Raw genomic sequence first — 21740 nt, forward strand, 5'->3', positions numbered from 1 at the left:
GAAAGAAATGAACCAACTCATGTCTTTCTAGGTTATACCTAAAGCTTAAGAAAGAAATTTTTTTAAACAAATCAATTTTGTACAGTTGTTTAAAAATCATTAAGTCAATGGACAAAAATTAACCTTAATAGAATGCAAACACATTAAGACAAAAAAATTTACATTATTCGAGGAGGGAATAATTTATCTCCCATATTAAATCCAAATCAAATAAAAGCAGCACATGCATGGTAGGATAATTCTATTAATATATCTAAGTAGAGAAGAAACAGCCCTGGTTCTTGGAAGTATAGAACTGGCTGACAGATCCTATCCTATAAGCAATCCTAGATTTATATCCCAAATCCTAAATCACTCATTTTCTAAATGATGAAATACAGGTATACAAAATAACCTAACGTTGGGGTCAACTATAACAGAAACAAAGCTTCATACTTCCTAACGCTTACATTATTTCTAGGTTTTGAGTGTGAGGAGTCAGGGAATAATCAAGTGCAGTGACTTCAAGTAATGCCTTCAATTAGTAGCTCTGGGTCCCTAAGTAGTTGTGTGATCCCTCTGAACCCAAGTTTCTTCAACTATAAAACAGATTTAATAGTACTTTGTTACAAAGATTAACATATAATAAATGTGCCTAGTACATAATAGCAAATATGTTAGAGGTAGACTTTAAAGCCTTGAAAAATGAGAGAAAATAAATGAAATGGAGGTGTAAGAAACATCCACAAATGTAGTAGTTGAGATGCTGAGAGTAGCTGAGTTCTCTGTGGGCAGTGGCAGTGAGGACACAAAGAATCAAGAGCTAATTAGAGAGCTTTGAACAATGCTCACAGTTAGGCTATGGAAGAAGGAAAGGAAGACAGCAAATAAAGAACCAGTCAGAGAGCATGACATACCCATGTAATAAATATTTGGGCAACTATCTGCCAGGCACTGTGGAACCCTAGATGGTTAAAACACAAACTGCCTAATCACAGTAATGCCAACGTTTGTTTTGGGTAGAAGACGGAATGTAGAAAGTACACACATTTGAAATGTTTGCCAGCTGGAAGCTGGAACCCTAGAGATAGTGAAGGAGTGACACAGAAGCTAGCATCTTTCGTTTTCCCACTTATCTGCTTAGGACTTCAATGGTTCTCTTTAAGCCCTGTGCCTCTTTCTACAGGTTTATATTTATGTGCACATGCATATCTATACACAGTAGAACGGAAAGCTCTGGCAGTAAGGCCCAAAGGGTATCAACACAGACACCTAGTACAGATAGTATCCTGAATCAACAAAGGCAAATAAGAAATGAGGTCTCATGAGGGATGCTGAGAAGTCTGATTCAAAGTATTAATTAGCAGGAGAATAGAAGGGCACAGGGGCTCATGACTGTAATCCTAGCACTTTTGGGAGGCTGAGGTGGGCAGATTGCTTGAAGACAGGAGTTCAAGACCAGCCTGGCCAACATGGTGAAACCCTGCCTCTATTAAAAATACAAAAATTAGCCAGATGTGGTGGCCCGCGTGCACCTGTAAGTCTAATTACTCAGAGGCTGAGGCAGGAATCGCTTGAACCCGGGAGGAAGAGGTTGCAGTGAGCCGAGATTGCACCACACACTCCAGCCTGGGCAAGATAGTGAGACTCTGTCTCAAAAAACAGAAGGTGGCTGGCACAAAAAACTGAGGAGACTCTGTGTTAACAAAGATCTGAAAACAAAAAGGAAAAAAGTAGTAATTGTATGACTAGTACACTTTACTTTTATGTAGAAAAAGGAAGAGATAATTATTTTTATCTTATCACACAATGGTCCCCCCTTGTTTCACTTTTCACAGCTTGTTACCCAGTCAACAATGGTCTGAAAATATTAAATGGAAAATTCCAGAAATAAATAATTCATAAATTTTAAATTGCTCACTGTTCTGAGTAACATGATGAAATATGGCACCATCCTGCTCCATCCACCCAGGATGTGAATCATCCCTTTGTCCATCGTATCTTGCATATGCCATTCACCCTTTCCTTATGGGACCCTCTTGATGATCAGATTGACTATCATGGTATCATAATGCTTGTGTTCCAGTAACCCTTACGTTACTTAATAATGGCCCCAAGGTGCAAGAGTAGTGATGCTGGAAATTTGAGTATGCCAAAAGAAGCAGTAAAATGCTTCCTTTAAGTGAAAAGACGTAAGTTCTCAATAAAAAAGAAATCATGCTGAGGTTGCTAAGACCTACAGTAAGAACAAATCTTCTACCTGAAATTCTGAAGAGGGAAAAAGAAACTTGTGCATAGTATATAGGGTTCAGTACTATCTGAGGTTTCAGGCATCTACTTGGGGGTCTTGGAACATACCTCTTCAAAAGGGGGTACTACTGTATTTGCTTAATATGCATAAAGAAACCCTACAGGAATGCCAAGATATTAATGAGAGGGGGTGCTTATACGTTTGTGTTGGTGGTGGGAGGCACATTGAAAACTGGGCATATGGCAGGTACTAGGGTAGTAATGCAACTTTATATTGTACCTTTAAATATGTATATATCGGCCGGGTGCAGTGGCTCACGCCTGTAATCCCAGTACTTTGGGAGACCAAGGCGGGCGAATCACCTGAGGTCAGGAGTTCAAGACCAGTCTGGCCAACATGATGAAACCCAGGCCCTACTAAAATTACAAAAAAAAATTAGCTAGGCACAGTGGTGGGCGCCTGTAATCCAAGCTTCCAAGCTACTCGGGAGGCTGAGGCAGGAGAATCACTTGAACCTGGGAGGTGGAGGTTGCAGTGAGCCTAGACCGTGCCATTGCACTCCAGCCTGGGCAACAAGAGCAAAACTCCATCTCAAAAAGAAAAAAAATAAAAAAAAATAAAAAAAAATCATGCATTTCTTCTAAGAGCCTAATCAAATGTTTTTAATTCCTTGGAAAATAAAGGTCAACTATATGAGAAATCAGGGCTATATCTGAGGGCAACAATGAAACAATATTCCCCCACCAACATTAGTTAACTAACATGTGATTTACAATATAAACAGACACAGTAATATAATAAACAGACACATATAAATATGACACAGTAATGTACACTACAAGAGCAGCAGTTGGCTGTGTTCCTGTAAAATGAAAAAGAGTGTAAAAGCAACAAACATAGCAGCACATTTCAGATGGTTCAGATTCCCAGAGCTCATGTCAGTGGGCTGTCTAAAGGTAAACAGAGTTCTGTTCCACACAGAATACTCCCAAGTTATCTATATATTCATATATACTTTAAACGACAAATTCATTCTAGAAATGGAAAAGACATTTCCAGAATATAGTTAACTAGTTCAATAGCTAGTTGGAGTATTAAACACCAGCCACAACAGCTAATAATGAGGATGGAGATACAGGGGAGGCAGGGAGAAATCATACCCACTTAAAACAAAAAACAGTCTTTGTAGAGAGAAATAAAACCAAATGTCGTTAACCGCCTCTGGTGGCATAATCACATGCCCTCTACATGGTAGAAGATAGTATTTGTGGTTTATAAGGATGACCTTAAGTAACCAAGAGAAGATTAATTTCTTTACTATTTCCTACTCATTAAGACAGAAGAGAATATAAAACAGCAGTCCCATGTCATTTGTTGAAGTTAGGTTACTGGCATAGCCTGTGGTGCGAAAAAGCACTGCTAAGAAACAAAAGACAACACACATAGCAATTTAAGAAAGATACCATCAGTGAGTACTATAAGCCAATATTTACAGAAAACTTACATGCCAGAAGCACCTCATTAAATTCAAAATGGTTATGTCCAACTGTATAATCAATATTTTCTTTAACAAGTCTTTCCTTGTCCCCCACAAATCTACGCATACCAACTGAACTTTCCCTTCAGATAAACGGCCAGAGCCTATCCTCACACATATATCTGAATTTAGATTCACCTTTCTAGAGTAGAGATGTGATTGAGTTTCTGATATTACATGCAATAAATAACACAACTAAAAATCAACTGCAGGATCACCTAAACAGGTTGTATCCATTTCATACCACAGTTATAGATTATATAGGAAAACCCAGCTAATCAGTTTCCTCTCACCCAATCTTTTCACGTAATATTTCACCCATATAAAAGTGCACTCTGAAACAATAGTTTTGTAAAAGAAAAGGTTACCTAAATCTAGAATTAAATGTCTAGCTATTCAGAGATAAAACATAAATTCAAAAACAAAAACATGATTTACTTACTTACATTAGTCTAGGGCTCTAGGCAGCAATGCAGTTGAAGAGAGGTCTAACGTTGTGAAGACACAGTCATGGGTTAGTGGAAGGAACACTGGAGCAAGAGAGATACGTGATCTCATAATGGCTGTATAACTAGTTGGCTATGTGACCTGGAAGTGTTTCCTGGGGCCTGGGTCTTCATTTTGCAAATCATAATCCCTGCTCCTAGGCTGTGTGTGTGGTGAGGTGAGGGGGAGGTGGATATGAATATGTATGGACGGGATTGGGTGAGGATGGGCCCCAGATTTAAACAACAAAGGGCACTCTTTCTGCAAAGTTCTACAGTCAGCAATTCTATTAGGAGTATCCCATTTGACTCCAGATTTCATTCTGCAAGACAACTGATTGACTTATTTTCTCCTAATCTAATTGGTCACTAAATTCTTCCAATTCTTTGATTTTTGAACCTCAATTACAGCTGACCCTTAAACAACACTGGTTCAAACTGCATGAGTCCATTTATATGTAGATTTTCTTCCATCTCTGCAACCCCAGACAGCAAGCCCTCCACTTCCTCTTCACCTTATTCAATGTGAAGATGACAAGGATGAAGATGTTTATGATGATCTGCGTCCATTCAATACACAGTGTTTTCTCTTTATGATTTTCTTAGTATTTTCATTTTATTGCTTATTTTATTGTAAGAATACAGTATATAATACATATAACATGTAAAATATGTGTTAACTGTTTATGTTATTAGTAAGGCTTTTGGTCAACATTAGGCTATTAGTAGTTTTTAGGGAGCCAAAGGTTATATTCAAAGTTCCTATTGTGTTGGGGTTGGGGGAGTCAGTGCCCCTAACCTCCACATTGTTCAAGGGTCAACTATACCTGTAAAATAAAGCATTGTGCTAAATCATCCTTATGATCCATTTCCAGTTATAACATTCTATCCTATTTTGGAATATTCAGAATAAATTATGTCATACTTATTAAACCTTGTCAAATGGTCTGAATGTTTGCGTTCCCCCAAAATTTATGTTAAAATCCCAACCCCAATGTCATGGTATTAGGAGGCGAGGTGTTTTGTGAGGTAATTGGGTCATGAAGGCAGTGAATGGGATTAATGCCCTTATGAAAGTGGCCCAAGAGCGCTCCCTCACCCTTTCCACCATATGAGGTTATACTAAAAAGACTGCTGGCTATAAATAAGAAGTGGGCCCTCACCAGATACCAAATCTTCTGGCATCACGATCTTCCCAGGCCCCAGAACTGAGAAAAATTTGTAAGTCACTCAGTCTGTGATATTCTGTTATGGCTGCCCGAAAGGACTAAGACACCTCACTCTAACATTAAAAAGATGAGGTAGTATCTTTATAATCTATGTTAGGGGTCTTCAAACTACTATCCACAGGCTTCAAGCCACCTAATTTGTAAAGTTTTACTGGAACAGAGCCACATCTATTCAATTTAAATATTAAATATGTAGCTTTCACTATGACAACAGAGTTGAATGGCCTGTAACTTGTATCTTGCCAGAGTCTGTATGGCCTGTAACTAGTATCTGGCCCTTTACAGAAAACGTTAGCCAACCTCTGATCTAGGCTAAGAACTTGATAGTAGGTACTATTAAAGTTATTGCTAACTTCATACATGTTTGTAATAATTATAAATAGTCTCACAAATCATTTTCCAAAACTTCTATTTGCAGAGAATTGTTTTCTTCTTTGCTCCTAAATCACAGAGGAGATAGTCCATAACCAGTGAGGTGGGCCAGAAGCTAAGTACTTTTATCCCTCTTCCCAAACTGGAAATAATGCTTTTCTTTGGCTACCTAACAGTGCAGTGGCAAAAGGTTCAGATTCGGTTTTCAGGCTCAGAGTAGAATGAGCAAAAACCAATCACATTTCCACTTTTCCAACTATAATGCTGAAAAAAATAGCTGCTGCACTGTATCTTTTAAGAGTGTTGTGGATACCAGCTATTGTGGGTTTGTTCAACTCCCAACCCCTGGCAACTCAGAATATGACTTTAACTGGAGATAGACTCTTTACAGAGGTAATTAAAATGAGGTCATTAGGGTGGGCCCTAATACAGTATGACTGGTGTCCTTACAAGAAGAAATTTGCAAAAAGACATGGACAGAGGGAAAATAAAGGGAGAAGACAGCGATTTTGCAAGCCAGAGAGAGATACCCTGAACAGATCCTTCCCTCACAGCCTTCCAAAGGAATCAATCCTGACGGCACCTTGATCTCAGACTTACAGCCTCCAGAACTTTGAGTAAATAAATTTCTATTGTTTAAGCCGCCCAGTTTGTTGTACTTTGTTACAGCAGCCCCACCAAACTAATGTACCAGCACTGAAGTAAAAAGAAGAGACACATACTTTAGGTTTCATTCTTAATGCCAGAAACATCAGAATGGTGTTTTCTATTAAGGAGAGTATTTTTTATAAAAGGCCAATCGAATGAATTTTTGACAAATGCCTTCCACAATGCAGTCATTTAAGGACTTAATACTTACTGGAGGCAGTCTAAGGTCTGAGGTACTGCTAACCATATAGTTTTGAATGCAAGCATTAAGTGAATAAGCTCCCAAACAAAATATCTATACCTCAGTGGCCAGCAAAGTCTTTAAAAGTTCTTCAATAAAAGTGACTTCACATGTAAATTTTACTAAAAGCTAAATAGGTGGTTGGGGGAGGAGGGTGGAAATTATGGTGGGAAGAAAAAAGGAAGATTCTGATTACGGCAGGATTAAGAACACGGATTCTGTAGTCAAACTGCCTGGATCTGAATTCTGCCTCTAGCTTTTACTAGCAGTATAAAAACTTTGAAAGTTTAAAAGCTAAATGCCTTAGTTTCCTTATAATAATGCCTTCACAAATTTAGGCTAAAATGAGATTAGTGAAATGGCTAAATTTAACAGTATTTAAAATGTAATAAGCTCACTGTTTGCTATTATTTCACCCCATTCCATAATAATTATTAACATTAATTCCAGTGGACTCTAGTATTACTATAGATTCTATGGATGTATTCACTTGTTTGATTACAGGTGCCACGCCAAAAATTATACCTCTCATCCATAAATCTTAGAGTTGCATCATGTACAAATACTTGGTTTCTGAAGAATTTAATTCTGGACTGCAAGTTAAAGAAAGTGAGTAGTTTTACTCTAAAACAAGTCACCAATATATAAAAGAGAATGAGAAGAGATACCATCTTCAATACAATAAGGAAACAGTTACAACCACAAACCAAACTATGAATTATTTCTATCAATAACAGTGAAATGTGTACCAAACTGAAGGACACTGAGTCAAGCGAAGCTTCTTCAGATCTTGGGAAGGTTACCGAGTCCTCTAAAAAGTCATGTTTGCATGTGTGTCCCATTTGCTCCTTTCTCTCTGCTGTGTCCTAAAATCCCTAAAAATCTTTCAGACGATCTAGAGCTGTCTGGGTAATTCACAGGAAAAGCACCTACAGAACTCTTAACCTCACACTGCATAAGAATAAAGTGGGGCAGTGCTAAAAAAGAGACCAAGAAGGCATCTTTATTAATTTTTTACCCAGCTGGAGATGAGGGAGAGTAACAGCCAATCACCAGATTACTACCTAAGAACTCACTGATCTAAGAAGCTGCTGAGCCAGCCCAACTACCCGTGGTATATCAACAAAAAAAGGAAACTAAATGATGAGAACATATGGACACACAGAGGGACACAACACACACTGGGGCCTATCAGAGGGTGGACGATAAGAGGAGAGAGAGGTTCAGGAAAAATAATGGGAACTAGGCTTAATATATGGATGATGAAATAATCTGTACAACAAACCCACATGACTTAACTTTACCTATATAACACACCTGCGCATGTACTCCTGAACTTAAAATTTGGTTACTTAAGTTTACCTATATAACACACCTGTGCATGTACTCCTGAACTTAAAATTTGGTTTGCGAGTTATTTGAAGAAACAAACCTAACAGATGTTCACTTTTTGCCCCTTCCTTTCTGTTCTGCAAAGAGGCATATTTCTCGAAGATACGTAAGAATCTGAAAGCATCCAGCACAGGACTAGGATAAAAATATACAGAGTAGAGTAAACTAGGAGAAATGCAGTTGGAAAAAACCATCCCAGAAAATAAGATGAATTCATGAGCTACTCTATATACTCAACTTCACTGAATTTAAGTTCTGAAGAGGAGACCTCAAAGAAAAGTTACAAGAAAGAGATAAGACAATGCAGAGAGACTATGAGAGCTAGCTGAATTTGGGGAAAAAAGGAAAACTATTAAAGATAAAAACCTAGAAATAACAAAAAGTAGGATAAACATGACTTAAAATGGTCAAGAATTTGAAGCCAAAGCCAGAGAATCAATCTTTAAAAACATACGTCAGAGCATGTTATTCCACTCCAAACAGAACTCTCCATTGGTTTTCCACATCACTTAAAGGGCCAAGGCAACACAAAAGAGTGAAACCAATTGGAGAAAATATAAATATCCTTATTTCCTAATTTTTAATCACAAGTCAGACATAATAAAAACCTGAAATATGAACACAGAAGGAAATGACTCTAAAATAATCTCAATCTTTCTATTTTTTTATGTTAGAGAAATATATTTAGAGAATATAGAACTCTTGCTATGGATATCGCAGTAGTTTTTAAAATACAAAATTACAGTAACTGACTATTGTATGTTCTTATGAAAACATATGACTTTTATATAATGCAATCTTACACGACTTTTATACAAATAAGCATTATTTCATATTGCTTAATTTACTTAAGATTATACCTACCTGCTATTAAAATGTGGTGTTGGTAATTAACATGAAGTGTAAACACCTACACTAAATTTTCATTACTAACTATAAACAAATTAGCCTAATTTTGTTGCCTATATTTCTCTTCATGTATTTTTTTCTCATCTTTACCTAGAGAATTGATCAGTTCAAATATCTAGTTTCAATTCTAATTTATAACTCAACTTACCATAATTCATTAAAAGGCTGTTTTGATGGATCCAGAATTTAAAATTAGGGTTATGGAAATCAGTCAGTTTAACTTGGGCCTCAGCAACCATGGCATTGAAACCAAATTTAAGCAGAACTCCTGGAGCATCTATACAGAACCTTATAAGTCTATATACTATATATTGTCTGAAGACTATTCTTCTGATATTTATTCTGAACTAAAATTTGGATACGATTAGTCTTTTACTACCCTTCTATTCTGGAAATCTATTTCCAATATAAAAGTAAGAATTCACTGGTTAGCTTATACTTGACTTCTAAAATATGTAGTATATCTTCTGTAAAACTGTCCTAATCAACTTTCAATTTAAAGAGTTAATAGGAATTTAAAATGGATATAACATGAATGAACTGAAGAAATATCCACCAATCAAAATTCCTTCCTGATCAAGTTTCTGGTTCAGATTTCAAAATCTCTCCTGGGCTGGGCATGGTGGCTCACAGCTGTAATCCCAGCACTTTGGGAGGCCGTGGTGGGTGGATCACCTGGGGTCAGGAGCTCGAGACCAGCCTGGCCAACATGGTGAAACCCCATCTCTACTAAAAATACAAAAATTAGTTGGGCCTGGTGATGCATGCCTGTAATCCCAGCTACTCGGGAGGCTGAGGCAGGAGAATCATTTGAACCTGGTAGGTGGAGGTTGCAGTAAACCGAGATGGTGCCACTGCCCTCCAGCCTGGGTAACAGAGCAAGACTATGTCTTAAAAAAAAAAACAAAAAACAAAAACAAACAAAAAAAAACTCTCCTGGTTCCTTCCTCATTTATGTGAAAGGATATTTTTATAAAAGGCTATGGGAGTTATCCTCTATAGTGTCAACTTTCGTAAGTTAAATACACATCCTGATTACTACCTATCTTTTTGTTAGAGCTCTGTTATCCATAAATTACAGGAGCCCTTACTATTTCCTCAGGGGAGCAAATACCTACCCTGTTCAGGAAGGTACTTATATCATATAAAGCTTTAAAGGCTGTTTCTTGATTGTAGAATTTAAAACATATAAATACACTTCTCCAGAGTATATAGAGTCTATTTTTTTTCAACCTTTGTCTTTCTAGATTGTGGAAATAAATTATTTTTCATTTTCCCCCAGTAGGTAAGTCATTCCTTCCTCTTTATCATTTCAGAATGTAATAACTGGACTTCAAAACTGACAGCAGAGAATTTTTAAGAAAGCATATCTAAAAGTCACAGAGAAGATAATTCCTGATATCAAGGAATTTATTTACTTGGCAGAACCAAAAAAGTGAAGGAAAAAAATAGAAATGCTGCTTAAAATAAAATAGCCATAATTTTGAATACTATATGCCAGGGACTTTTCTAGGTATCTTAATGACATAATCTCATTTGCTTCTTTAAGCCTATAAATTTTATATTATTCCCATTTTTTTAGATGAGGAAGTTGAGGCTCAGAGAGCAAATAAACTTAAAAAGATCATGGAGGTGGTAAGAGGTAAGGCCAGGACTGTATCCAAATCTGTCTGGCAAAAGAGCTTGTGACATTCACACTATCTGTAGTGTCTCTCATGGCAACACAAAGCCTGGTTTATTTCTTTATTTTATTTTTTTGTTTATAAGTAGAAAGCTGAGGTTCTAGTTCAATCGAAATCTAGCCTTGGATTTTACTCCAGCTAATTTTACTCCAAACCCAAGTAAGTTTTTGTTTTATTTTTCCTAAATTAGAGCCTAACTGGTAAGTCTAAAGAGAAAAAAGTCTAAGACCCTGAGTTGCACTCAAAGACAAATCATTCGCCTTCTTTCCCTTTCCACTTACCTGATATCCTTCAACCCTTAACTTCTACCCATCCCCACCTCTCCCATTCTCATTTCCATTAAAGACTTGAGAAACAAACCAAAATGTAAACAAATTTCTGAAAAGGAGACACAGTCTAAGCTTATATTGCTATAATCACCATCCCAGGCACTTTAAATAAATATGCTAGGAAGGCAAAGTAGACTAACTGCCTGCCTTCTTGGAGTTTACATTCTGGAGGAGATAAAATGACAGTAAACAAGTAATTTAAAAAGGATGTCAGGTAACAATAAACACTAGGAGAAAAGATAACACAGGCAAGGGGGATTAGGTGGTAGTGGTAGTGACCAAGGAAGACCTTGTTGATGATGCGACATCTGAGCAAGGACATGAAAAGGTTCATGGTGTAAGCGGCTGAGGAAGGTTTAAGGCTAAGGAAACAGCAGCGCGAAGAACCAGAGGTAGAAGGCAGCCAGTGGGGTTAGAGCAGAGCAAACAAAAAGAGAGTAGCAGGAATTCAAGTCAGAAGAAATCTGGGGTGGGGAGATAATGTACAGCTCTAAGGCCAATGTAAAAACTTAATTTTTTTTTATTGAGAACTGAGAACAACTGAATTCATCCAAAATTGTATTTTTCTTTTGAAAAATAGCTACATGAGCTATATTACCTCTTTAAACGGATAAAACATTAAAAGTATTTTTTGGCTGGGCACAGTGCCTCACACTTGTAATCTCAGCACTTTCGGAGGCTGAGGCAGGCAAATCACCTGAGACCAGGAGTTCAAGACCAGCCTGGCCAACATGGTGAAACCCCATCTCTTACTAAAAATACAAAAATTAGCCCGGCCTGGTGCCACACACCTGTAGTCCCAGCTACTCGGGAGGCTGAGGCAGGTGAATCGCTTGAACCCGGGAAGTTGCACTGAGCTGAGATTGTGCCACTGCACTCCAGCCTGGGCGACAGAGCGAGATTCTGTCTCAAAGAAAAATAAAAAAAGTATTTTTTAAAGGTAAGTTCAAATAGCTTTTTATACAAGTATCATGGTTAATTTTACACATGATTTGTACTTGGATTATTCAGAAGAAACTAAGCATTCTCTCAAATGCTTATTTCACAGCTGACATCTAGATACTATCATGCTCATAAGACTCATTTGACCATCATACTTACAGAAACCAGGAAGTCAACCTTCTACAAGTAACTAAAAATCCTTGTTGCAAACATTCACTTTTAAAAGGAAGGGATTAAGTCAACTTTGAGCATTTGAAGTTTCTCCTGGGTGTAAAAATAAAAAATGAAAAAAAAAAAAACCCTCCACATGGAATCATATAAAATAATCTTTATGACAAAAAAAAATAATCAGAATTCTGTGTTAAAATAAAAAATGCAGCAGTAGACTTCTTATCCAAAGTCCTAAACTGTTTCTTGGATGATGTTTGTGCAGAAAATTCCATAAACTTGAGTCCCATTAATTTATATTATTAAAAGAAATAATTTTGTCAACCTCCTCAGTTCTTATCTTGAGTAAATTTTAGCTGAAAATTAATAAGGAACAGGCATCTTCAGGGAAGTCCATCAGCGGTGAAATTATTCATAAAGAAGCTACCAAAATATTAGCCAGGTCCATGTTTAACCATATTTAATTTTATATGATCATGAAATCTGATATAGAAATAAGGTATTTTTTAAAAATCCAACTGATTCTTAAATTTTTATGAATTTGTAATGGCAAAACTCTGGGCTATTATTTAACGAAATCTTCATACAAAATTTCTCCCTCTGAGCCCTCCTTTCCACAAACTATCAAAGGAATACTACCACTAATCCAATTTCATTATGCATGTATGTATGCAATTTGGCAATACAAGCTCAAATCAATGACATATATCCTTTCCCAATAAATATCATTACAATCATCTGGCTATAACAAAAGTATTTCTACACTCTGTCTGTCTGCTTGCCTTTTTTGGGACTGCAGGTAGTCTGACCACAATAGGAGCTATTCTATCATAGACAGTTCTAGTATTACTTCATATTATAGAGACTTAAATAGTTTAGAAAAAATAATAAAGGAGTATAATTGACTAAAAGCATTTTACAAGCCCTCAAGTAGGGTTAGATAAAAGCTATTTAAACACAGAAATCTTACTGGCATTGCCTTCAAAATATATCTACTATCAGACTATTTCTTACTGTCTCCACTGTTGTATTTGGCATAAACCACCGTTACCTCCACCTAGAAGAACTGCAACCATCTCCTATAATTCTGTGCTCAATGAGGCCTACTATAACTGTTCCATATAATACCCTATATAGGCGGGCATGGTGGCTCACTCCTGTAATCCCAGCACTTTGGGAGGCCAAGGCAGGCAGATCACAAGGTCAGGAGATCGAGATCATCCTGGCCAACATGGTGAAACCCCGTCTCTACTAAAAATACAAAAATTAGCTGGGTATGGAGGCATGTGCCTGTAATCCCAGCTACTCGGGAGGCTGAGGCAGGATAATCACTTGAACCAGGGAGCTGGAGGTTGCAGTGAGCTGAGATCGTGCCACTATACCCTGGCAACAGAGTGAGACTCCATCTCAAAAAACAAAAACCAAAAACCAAAAAAAAAAAAAAAAAAAACCAACCAGAAAAACCCGCTATATATAATGCTTATCCCACCCCGATTATCCTGATCTACCTTTCAATTTTTTCAAAGCACTCATCATCATTTAATATACTATAAAATTAACTTGTATTTATTGCTTGTTTTTCCTTATCAGAGTATAAGCTACAAGAGGGCAGCAATCTTTGTTTTGTTCTTTAATGTACTCTAAGCACCCAGAAAAAGATATGTGATCAGTATTTATGGAATGAATATAAAAATAAGTTTCAGCTGATAAAACAAATATGAACAACAGGCCATGCAGTAAATAGTCAATTATGATTGAGAAACATTAAGAATAACAAAAATATACATAATGTGTTCTTATTACTCAGAGGTTACCATACCAGATAAAATAAGAAGTTCAATGATTTCTGCATCTCCAAGATAAGCTGCGGCGTGCAATGGGGTTCGCTTTTCATTGTCCTGTGATAATAAGGAAAGGTGGGAAATAAGTTTTAAAATAAGATTAATTTTAATAGTAGTTTTAATAACCACAACAACAACCCCTCCCCCCACCAAACCATTATTAACTATCAACTTATTACTTCTATAACTCTAGCCTAGTCTGCAAGTCCCAATAAAATAAAAGGATGTGACAAGCCTGGGCAACACAGCAAGACCTTGTCTCTACAAAATTTTTTTTAACAATTATCCAGGCATGGTAGCATGCACATATAGTTCCAGCTAGGAGAATCACTTGAGCCTGCAAGTGAATGAGGCTGCAGTGAGCCATGACTGCACCACTGTACTTCACCCTGGGTAACAGAGCAGGACCCTGTCTCTATTAAAAACAAAAAAACAACAAAACAAAAACACAGGGTATTTCCTTGCTAAGGCAAAAGCCTAAAAAAATACTTGACCTTAAAATAGTGGTATAAAGTTCAGCAAAGAATAAAAATAAAAATCTAAAATGACAAAGAAATAGCAACACTTTCTTTGAATAAAGATGCTTGTGCTGCTGATATATATAGGAAAATTTTACTTCATACTAATTTTTTCGTCAGTATATTTCCACAGTTTTACAGTTTAGAACTGTTAACCTAAACAAACCAAAAGATTTGCTTATCAAAACGTTTTCACAACAGTACCCTTAGGGGCAAAAAGGCAAAACATTTCGGGGGATTCGACATTATACTTTAAAGCAATTTTAAGTTTTTTCTTAACATTCCTGCTAGTTTTACTTTCATCTCCAAAATATATTCATGTCTGTTTCAATATAAAAAATACATACTCATCCAAATCTTCCTCCAGGAAAAGAAGCTACCTCTAATGCATGCTTCATGGACCTCCTACCAGAAAACAACAGTGCTCTCCAGTTCAAGATGCAAGATTTTAGAGTAATGTCACATTCAGGGATTTTTAATTCATAGATACCCTATCTAAAGTTACAATAGAGTATTACTGACTTGGCTGCATTTGAAAAAAACTATTCAGAAATACTCACATTGAAACTTACATCCCTCATTTTTGATAAAGGCTTTTGTGACAGATTGTTAGTTGTTTTCCACTATGTTCTTCCTTTTGTCCACAGGAATAAAATTTTAGCTGGTCACTTAGCCACCCAGTGAGAAAATACATTCCTGGCCTCCCTTGAAGTTGTTGCTTGGTGTGGACCAATGGTATGTGAGTGGAAATTAATAATGGGCACAACTTCCAGGTCATTTTCAACTTAAAAGACAACTACTCTAGGCTGGGCACAGTGGCTCACGCCTGTAATCCCAGCACTTTGGGAGGCTGAGGCGGCGGGTGGATCACGAGGTCAGGAGATTGAGACCATCCTGGCTAACACAGTGAAACCTAGTCTCTACTAAAAAAAAAAAAAAAAAAAAAGCCACACGTGGTGGCGGGTGCCTGTAGTCCTGGCTACTTGGGAGGCTGAGGCAGGAGAATGGCATGAACCCGGGAGGCAGAGCTTGCAGTGAGCTGAGATGGCGCCACTGCACTCCAGCCTGGGTGACAGAGAGAGACTCTGTCACCAAAACAAAACAAAACAACAAAAACAGAAACAAAACTACTCTAGAAAGGGGCTAATTGTTTCCTGCTTCCCACAGGCTGGAAGGCACATGTGAAACTGAGCCCCTTTGACCATGGAAATGCAGGCCAATATACTAGCATACTGTCAAGCAACAAGATCTGGAATAAATAATCCTACAGAAAAGAGCTGCCTTACTAGCTTGGATCACTGACTTTCATGCTATTAAGATAAATAAACTTATTTAAAGTAGGTAGTATATTTGGGGGGCCTCTTACCATATTAGAATACTAATACAGTTTTCAAGATTTAAACAAATGAAAAATTATACTTCATTTTGCAATAATTTTCTTGTTTAGGAATCCCTTAATTACTTTAAGAAAAAATAGTTGGGCCATTGAGAATTAAAGTAAAAACCTGCTTGCTAGGCAAAAGAAGGATTAAATATCTACAGGCAATCCAAAAAAGGCTTAGCTGTAGTATGTGATGTTATTATACAGACGTATCTTAACATTTGGGAGGCTGTGGTGGGAGGATCACTTGAGGCCAGGAATTCTACATCAGCCTGGGCAATATGGTGAGACCTCATCTCTATAAAAAAAAAATAAGTAAATAAATTAGCTGGGCTGGTGGCATGCACTTGTAGTCCTAGGTACTCGGCAGGCTGAGGTAGGATGGCTTGAGTCCAGGAGCTTGAGGCTGCTATGAGCTATGACCATGCCATTGCACTCCAGCCTGGGCAACAGAGCAAGATCTTCTCTGGCGGGGGGCGGCGGTGGGGCAGGGGGGCAAATATGTGTAACATATAATTATCACTGGTCTCTTCAAACATTTCTTCCTATAATTTTAATACTGCTTTTGTCCTTAAAATAGTAACAGGTGTTCCAGTAAAGGGAGGTTGATATAGTGCCAATAATGTTAAATTGTTCAGTAAGCTAAGGGTTCTTTCTCTCACCACAATTAGCACAAGACCTTGTTTTTTATTCCAACATATACCACCCCAGGAAACAGAATGCTCTACACAGAAATTATTCAACAAACAATTGTTGAAAGAGCTAACGCAGAACCACTAAAGTAACAGAATACATGCAAAGATGTGTCCTAATTTAGTCATTTTTTTAAAAGAAAGGATACTTTGCCTAGGCTTTTCAGTGTTACTCATTAACACAGCAAACTTCCTAGAGTGTTTAAATATGATCAGATTTAGTCAAATTGAGAAACATCTATTGCACCAGATAAACCACACACATAGCACAACAACACAGAAAGTGAGTCATCTGTGTGTGAGGGATGTCTGGAATTCTATGACTCAATGCCTCTCGAATCCCATTAATGTGTTTTATGATTCATATGAACACAGTTTTTCCTCTCTGCAAATCAATTTGAAGAAAAGGGAGAAATACAACTGGCTAATTTTGAAAGAAAGAATTTATATATCATATTTTACTACAGTTAAACATTGAAAATTAGGTAATAAAATATTTAAGATTTCTTTCAGCAAAATGTATTAAAATTAAAAAGCGACGATCCCCTTAGACACAGTAATTCCATTTTAAGGCTTTTTTTAAAAAAGCCTACATATCCAGATAAAATGATTAAGTATATTTATTGAATCACTGTAGGAGGCAAAATGCTAGTAACAACTTAAATGCCCACTAAATGGTTACCTAAAATTATAAAACACAAAAAATTCTTAATCTTTATTTAACTGACTCACAAGATTAACCAATATCCTCGGCTTCCTGAGTAAAATTAATAGATGACTTTGGCACATTAAATATTCTGACTAGTAGTTTACCACTAACAAGCCTACACAGTTTTGCTCCCATGATGGGGTATGTTTATCAAGGGTAAGCTGTGTTTGTTACCACAACTGAAGAATCAACAAAAGCAAACTACTGAAAAAAGGGAAGTGCTATTGAATTGGGTATGGCTGAGACAATTGGAAACACTAAGGCAAACAGTGAACAGTAAAAACCTTAGGGGTTTTGCCCTAAGATTATTTCTTAAGGGTCTAATTTCTCACATCAGCTACAGAAACTCAAAATGGAAGTTATAGATAATGCACTGTGAGTATGGTCTGTGCAAGGAAGAGTACACTGAACACCTGTCAGTGGACTCCACATCCATTGAAAAAGCCTTGGTCTAACTTAAAAAAAAAAAGTTATGTACCTTATAGGCACTAGAAAGGATTTAACAAATTATGTTAGTGGAGAACACTTGCCATGATTCAATGATATGCTAACGTGTTATAGGTTGTAGAAGACTTCCATATTGACTTTGGGTATGAGAATGAAGCACATTTTAGAACTACCTCTGACAGACAACTGTAAAACAACTGTTAAAACCAGTTCCAAGATGCATGCTATGATCCTTTTCCTCCAAGGAATACTTTGAAAACCTCTGTGGAACCTTAAAGTTTCAGATTATAATATGAAATATCATTAGCATTTATCAGAGCAATGTAACTTTAAAGAAAAATCATAAATAGTCCACATTTCTATTATCATCCTTAATAATTACTATGTATTGAATACATATATATACATATATATATATATATTAGATAGCATTACTGGGTACAGAAATCTAACTTAAACCAGTTTAGGCAAAATCGATTTAAAGGAAGGACACTGAAGCATCTAATGGAATTGAGCACTGAACAACCAAAATTGAGGAAAGGCAGGCATGTGGCTAGGTCGTAAGAACAATTGAAATCAAACACTTGAAACACTTTTGTCTCTGTTTCTTCTCTGCACATGAGCTGCTTTTTCTGTCTTCACAGAACACTTTTTTTCATGGTAGGGAATAAGCCATCCCAACTCCTGATATTTACTCTTAGAACTTCAGCAGCCCAAGGAGAAGTCTCTTAATTCAATCTCCCAGAAGAATATCCGATTGGCTTAATTTGGTGCTCACCAAATTTGCTCATAAATTTAATGCTTACTTCTATATTAACTGAAAGTAGGGGAAGATTAACATGGCAGTTCCTGTAGTAACTATGTAGAATGGTGACAGTGTCTTAGAGAAGGAGAGCAAACCTGAAGATTTTTATTAGTGCAAGCCATTGCATAAAGCACTTAACACATCTTATTTACTGTGTAAAATTATTGTACAATTTATAGCATGCAACAAAAGGATGAACATTGTATCAGTCTGTTTTGCACTGCTATAAAGGAATATCTGAGGGTGGGTTATTTATAAAGAAAAGAGGTTTATTTGGTTTATGGTTGTACAGGCTGTATAAGAAGCATGGCACCAGGCAGGGCGCAGTGGCTCGTGCCTGTAATCCCAGCACTTTGGGAAGCCCAGGCGGGCGGATCACCTGAGGACAGGAGTTGGAGACCAACCCGGCCAACATGGTGAAACACTATCTCTACTAAAAATACAAAAATTAGCCAGGTGTGGTGGCGGGCACCTGTAATCCCAGCTACTTGGGAGGCCGAGGCAGCAGAATCACTTGAACCTGGGAGGTGGAGGTTGCAGTGAGCCGAGATCCCGCCACTGCACTGCAGCCTGGGTGACAGAGCAAAACTCTGTCTCAAAAAAAAAAAAAAAAAAAAAGGCATGGCACCAGCATCTGCTTCTGATGAGGGCCTCAGGAAGCTTACAATGGTGGCAGAAGGCAAAAGGAGAGCAGGGGTGTCACAAGGTGAAGAGAGTGATCAAGAGAGAGAAGAGGGGGTGCCAAGCTCTTTAAACAACCAGCTGTTGCATGAAGTAGGAGAGCTAGAACTCACTCACATTTACTGCTGGGAAGGCACCAATCCATTTATAAAGGATCTGCCCCCATGATCCAAACACTTCCCATTAGGCTCCACCTCCAAGATTGAAGATCACATTTCAACATGAGATTTGGAGGGGACAAACATCCAAACGATATCATTTATTTTCAAAAGCACTTGCAACATTTAGATAAACCATATTCTGAGCCAAAACCAAACCTTAACACATTAAAATAAAGCAAAATCATACTAAGTATGTTCTTTGGCCATAACAAAATTAAATTGGAAATAAATAACAGAAAGATAACCTGACAATTTGAAAATTGCCAAGTATTTGGGATTCAAAGCATATTTCAGTAGTAAAGTAGAATAAATGTAGAAAACTACTTCTAAATAACCCATGTAAAGAGGAAGTCTCCAAGAACATTAGAAAAGTATTTTGAATGGAATGAAAATGAATACAACACATTAAAATTTGGGGGATAAAGTTAAAGCAATAGAGAGCAATTTATATATTAAATGTTTGTATCAGAAAAGAAGGTCTTAAATCAATAATTTAAGCTTTCACTTAAACTAGAAAAAAGGGCAAAATAACCAGCAAAAAAAGCAGAAGGATGAAAATGATAAAGATGAAAACAAAACAAAAACAGAGTATCAGTGAACTCAAAAGTTGATTCTTTGAAAAGATCAATATAATTAGTAATCTTCAAGTCAGAATGATCAAAGGAAAAAATAGTCTGTATCATAACTAAGAAGGGATTATCAATAAAATCCCCAAAACATAAAAAGATGAAGCCAACATTATCATCCTGATACCAAAACCAGACAATTACAAAAAAAAAAAATCCAGAGATGAACATCCCCCATCAACAGAGACATAAATATCTTCAACTAAATATCAGCAAATTGAATTCAGCAATATTTGAAAAGGGTACTACATCACGACCAACTGGAGTTTATTCTGGGATCACAAGTATCATTCAACTAAAACCAACTGGTGTAATTCAACATATTAGCAGACTAATAAAAAGAAAGGTCATATAATCATCGCATTTAACAAAATCCAACATGTACTCATGATTTTTTAAAAAATTATTTATTTATTTATTTATTTTTGAGGCAGAGTCTCCCTCTGTTGCCCAGGCTAGCGTGCAGTGGCGCGATCTCGGCTCACTGCAACCTCCACCTCCCGGGTTCAAGCGATTCTCCTGCCTCAGCCTCCTGAGTAGCTGAGATTACAGGCACATACAACCACGCCCAGCTAGCTCATAATTTTTAAAACTCTCAGCAAACTTAGAGGGGAACTTTCTTAATCCGATAAAGGGTACAACAAAAATCTACAGCTGACAGGTAATTTAATGGTGAAAGAGTGAATTTTTTTTTCTGAGATAGGAATGAGGCAAAAATGTCTACTCTCACCACTCCTACCCAAGTACTTGTCAGTAAAATAAGGAAAAGCAAAAAATCTTATCAATTGAGAGGGAAGAAAGAAAAGTATCTCCAGTCATAGATGGCATATTATTTATAAAGAAAATCCCAAGGAATCTAAAAAAAAAAAAAAATTCCTAGACTAAGTTTAGAAAAGTTGTTGAATGCAAGGTCAATATACAAAACCAACTATATTTCTTACTAGCAATTAATAAGTGAAAGTTATACTAAAAAAAAGGTATCATTTAGAATAGCATCAAAAGGTAAAAAAAGAAAGAAGGAAAATAAATGCTTAAGTATAAATCTAATAAAAATTTGCAAGATTTGGGCCAGATGCAGTGGCTCACTCCTGTAAACCCACTATGGGAGGCTAAGGTGGGCGGATCACCTGAGGTCAAGAATTCAAGACCAGCCTGGCCAACATGGCAAAACCCTGCCTCTACTAAAAATACAAAAATTAGCTGGGTGTGGTGGTGTGCGCCTGTAATCCCAGTTACTTGAGAGGCTGAGGCAGGAGAATTGCTTGAACCCAGGACATGGAGGTTGCAGAGCCAAGACTGCACTCCCGCCTGGGCAACAGAGTAAGACTCCACGTCAAAAAAGAAAAAAATAATTTCAAGATTTGTATGCTGAAAACTACGAAACACGCAAGAAAAAAATCAAAGACCACCTAAGTAAATGATGAGAGACCATGTTCATGAATTGGAAGACTCACTATTGCTAAAATGCCAGTTTTCCTCAATTTGATCTATAGATTCAATGCAATCACAATAAAAATCCTCACAGGATTTCTTGTAGATATTAAAAAGCTAAAATTTATGTAGAAAGACAAACTAAAAAGGCAGAAACAATTTAGGAGGAACAGCAAAGTTGGGGGCCTCACGCTGTTTGACTGCAATAATTACTATAAAAGTGAAATAATCAAGGGAGGGTGGTATGAGAAAAAAGGCAGACATGACCAGAGCAGAGTCTAGAA

The 21740-nt window shown here is 37.0% G+C and overlaps 1 protein-coding gene across 16 annotated transcripts in view; it reads right to left on the reverse strand.

Annotated features, from left to right (window-relative positions):
- Positions 1-21740, reverse strand: part of ANKRD28 (ankyrin repeat domain 28) — a 194099-nt gene that overhangs the window by 83243 nt on the left and 89116 nt on the right. For 15 of the 16 annotated variants that reach the window (XR_010111399.1, XR_008624705.3, XR_008955355.2 and 12 more), the window contains one exon: positions 13984-14062. Coding sequence is in view for 12 of the 16 variants with exons in the window: in XM_063602197.1 (XP_063458267.1) it covers positions 13984-14062 (79 nt within the window). In the remaining 4 variants the exon portion in view is untranslated. Of the gene's footprint in view, positions 1-4213; positions 13789-13983; positions 14063-21740 lie in introns of those variants that run through there. The other variant, XM_008951672.6, reaches the window with a different exon arrangement.

This window comes from Pan paniscus, chromosome 2 (genome assembly GCF_029289425.2).
Source record: "Pan paniscus chromosome 2, NHGRI_mPanPan1-v2.0_pri, whole genome shotgun sequence".
Lineage (NCBI taxonomy): Eukaryota > Metazoa > Chordata > Mammalia > Primates > Hominidae > Pan > Pan paniscus.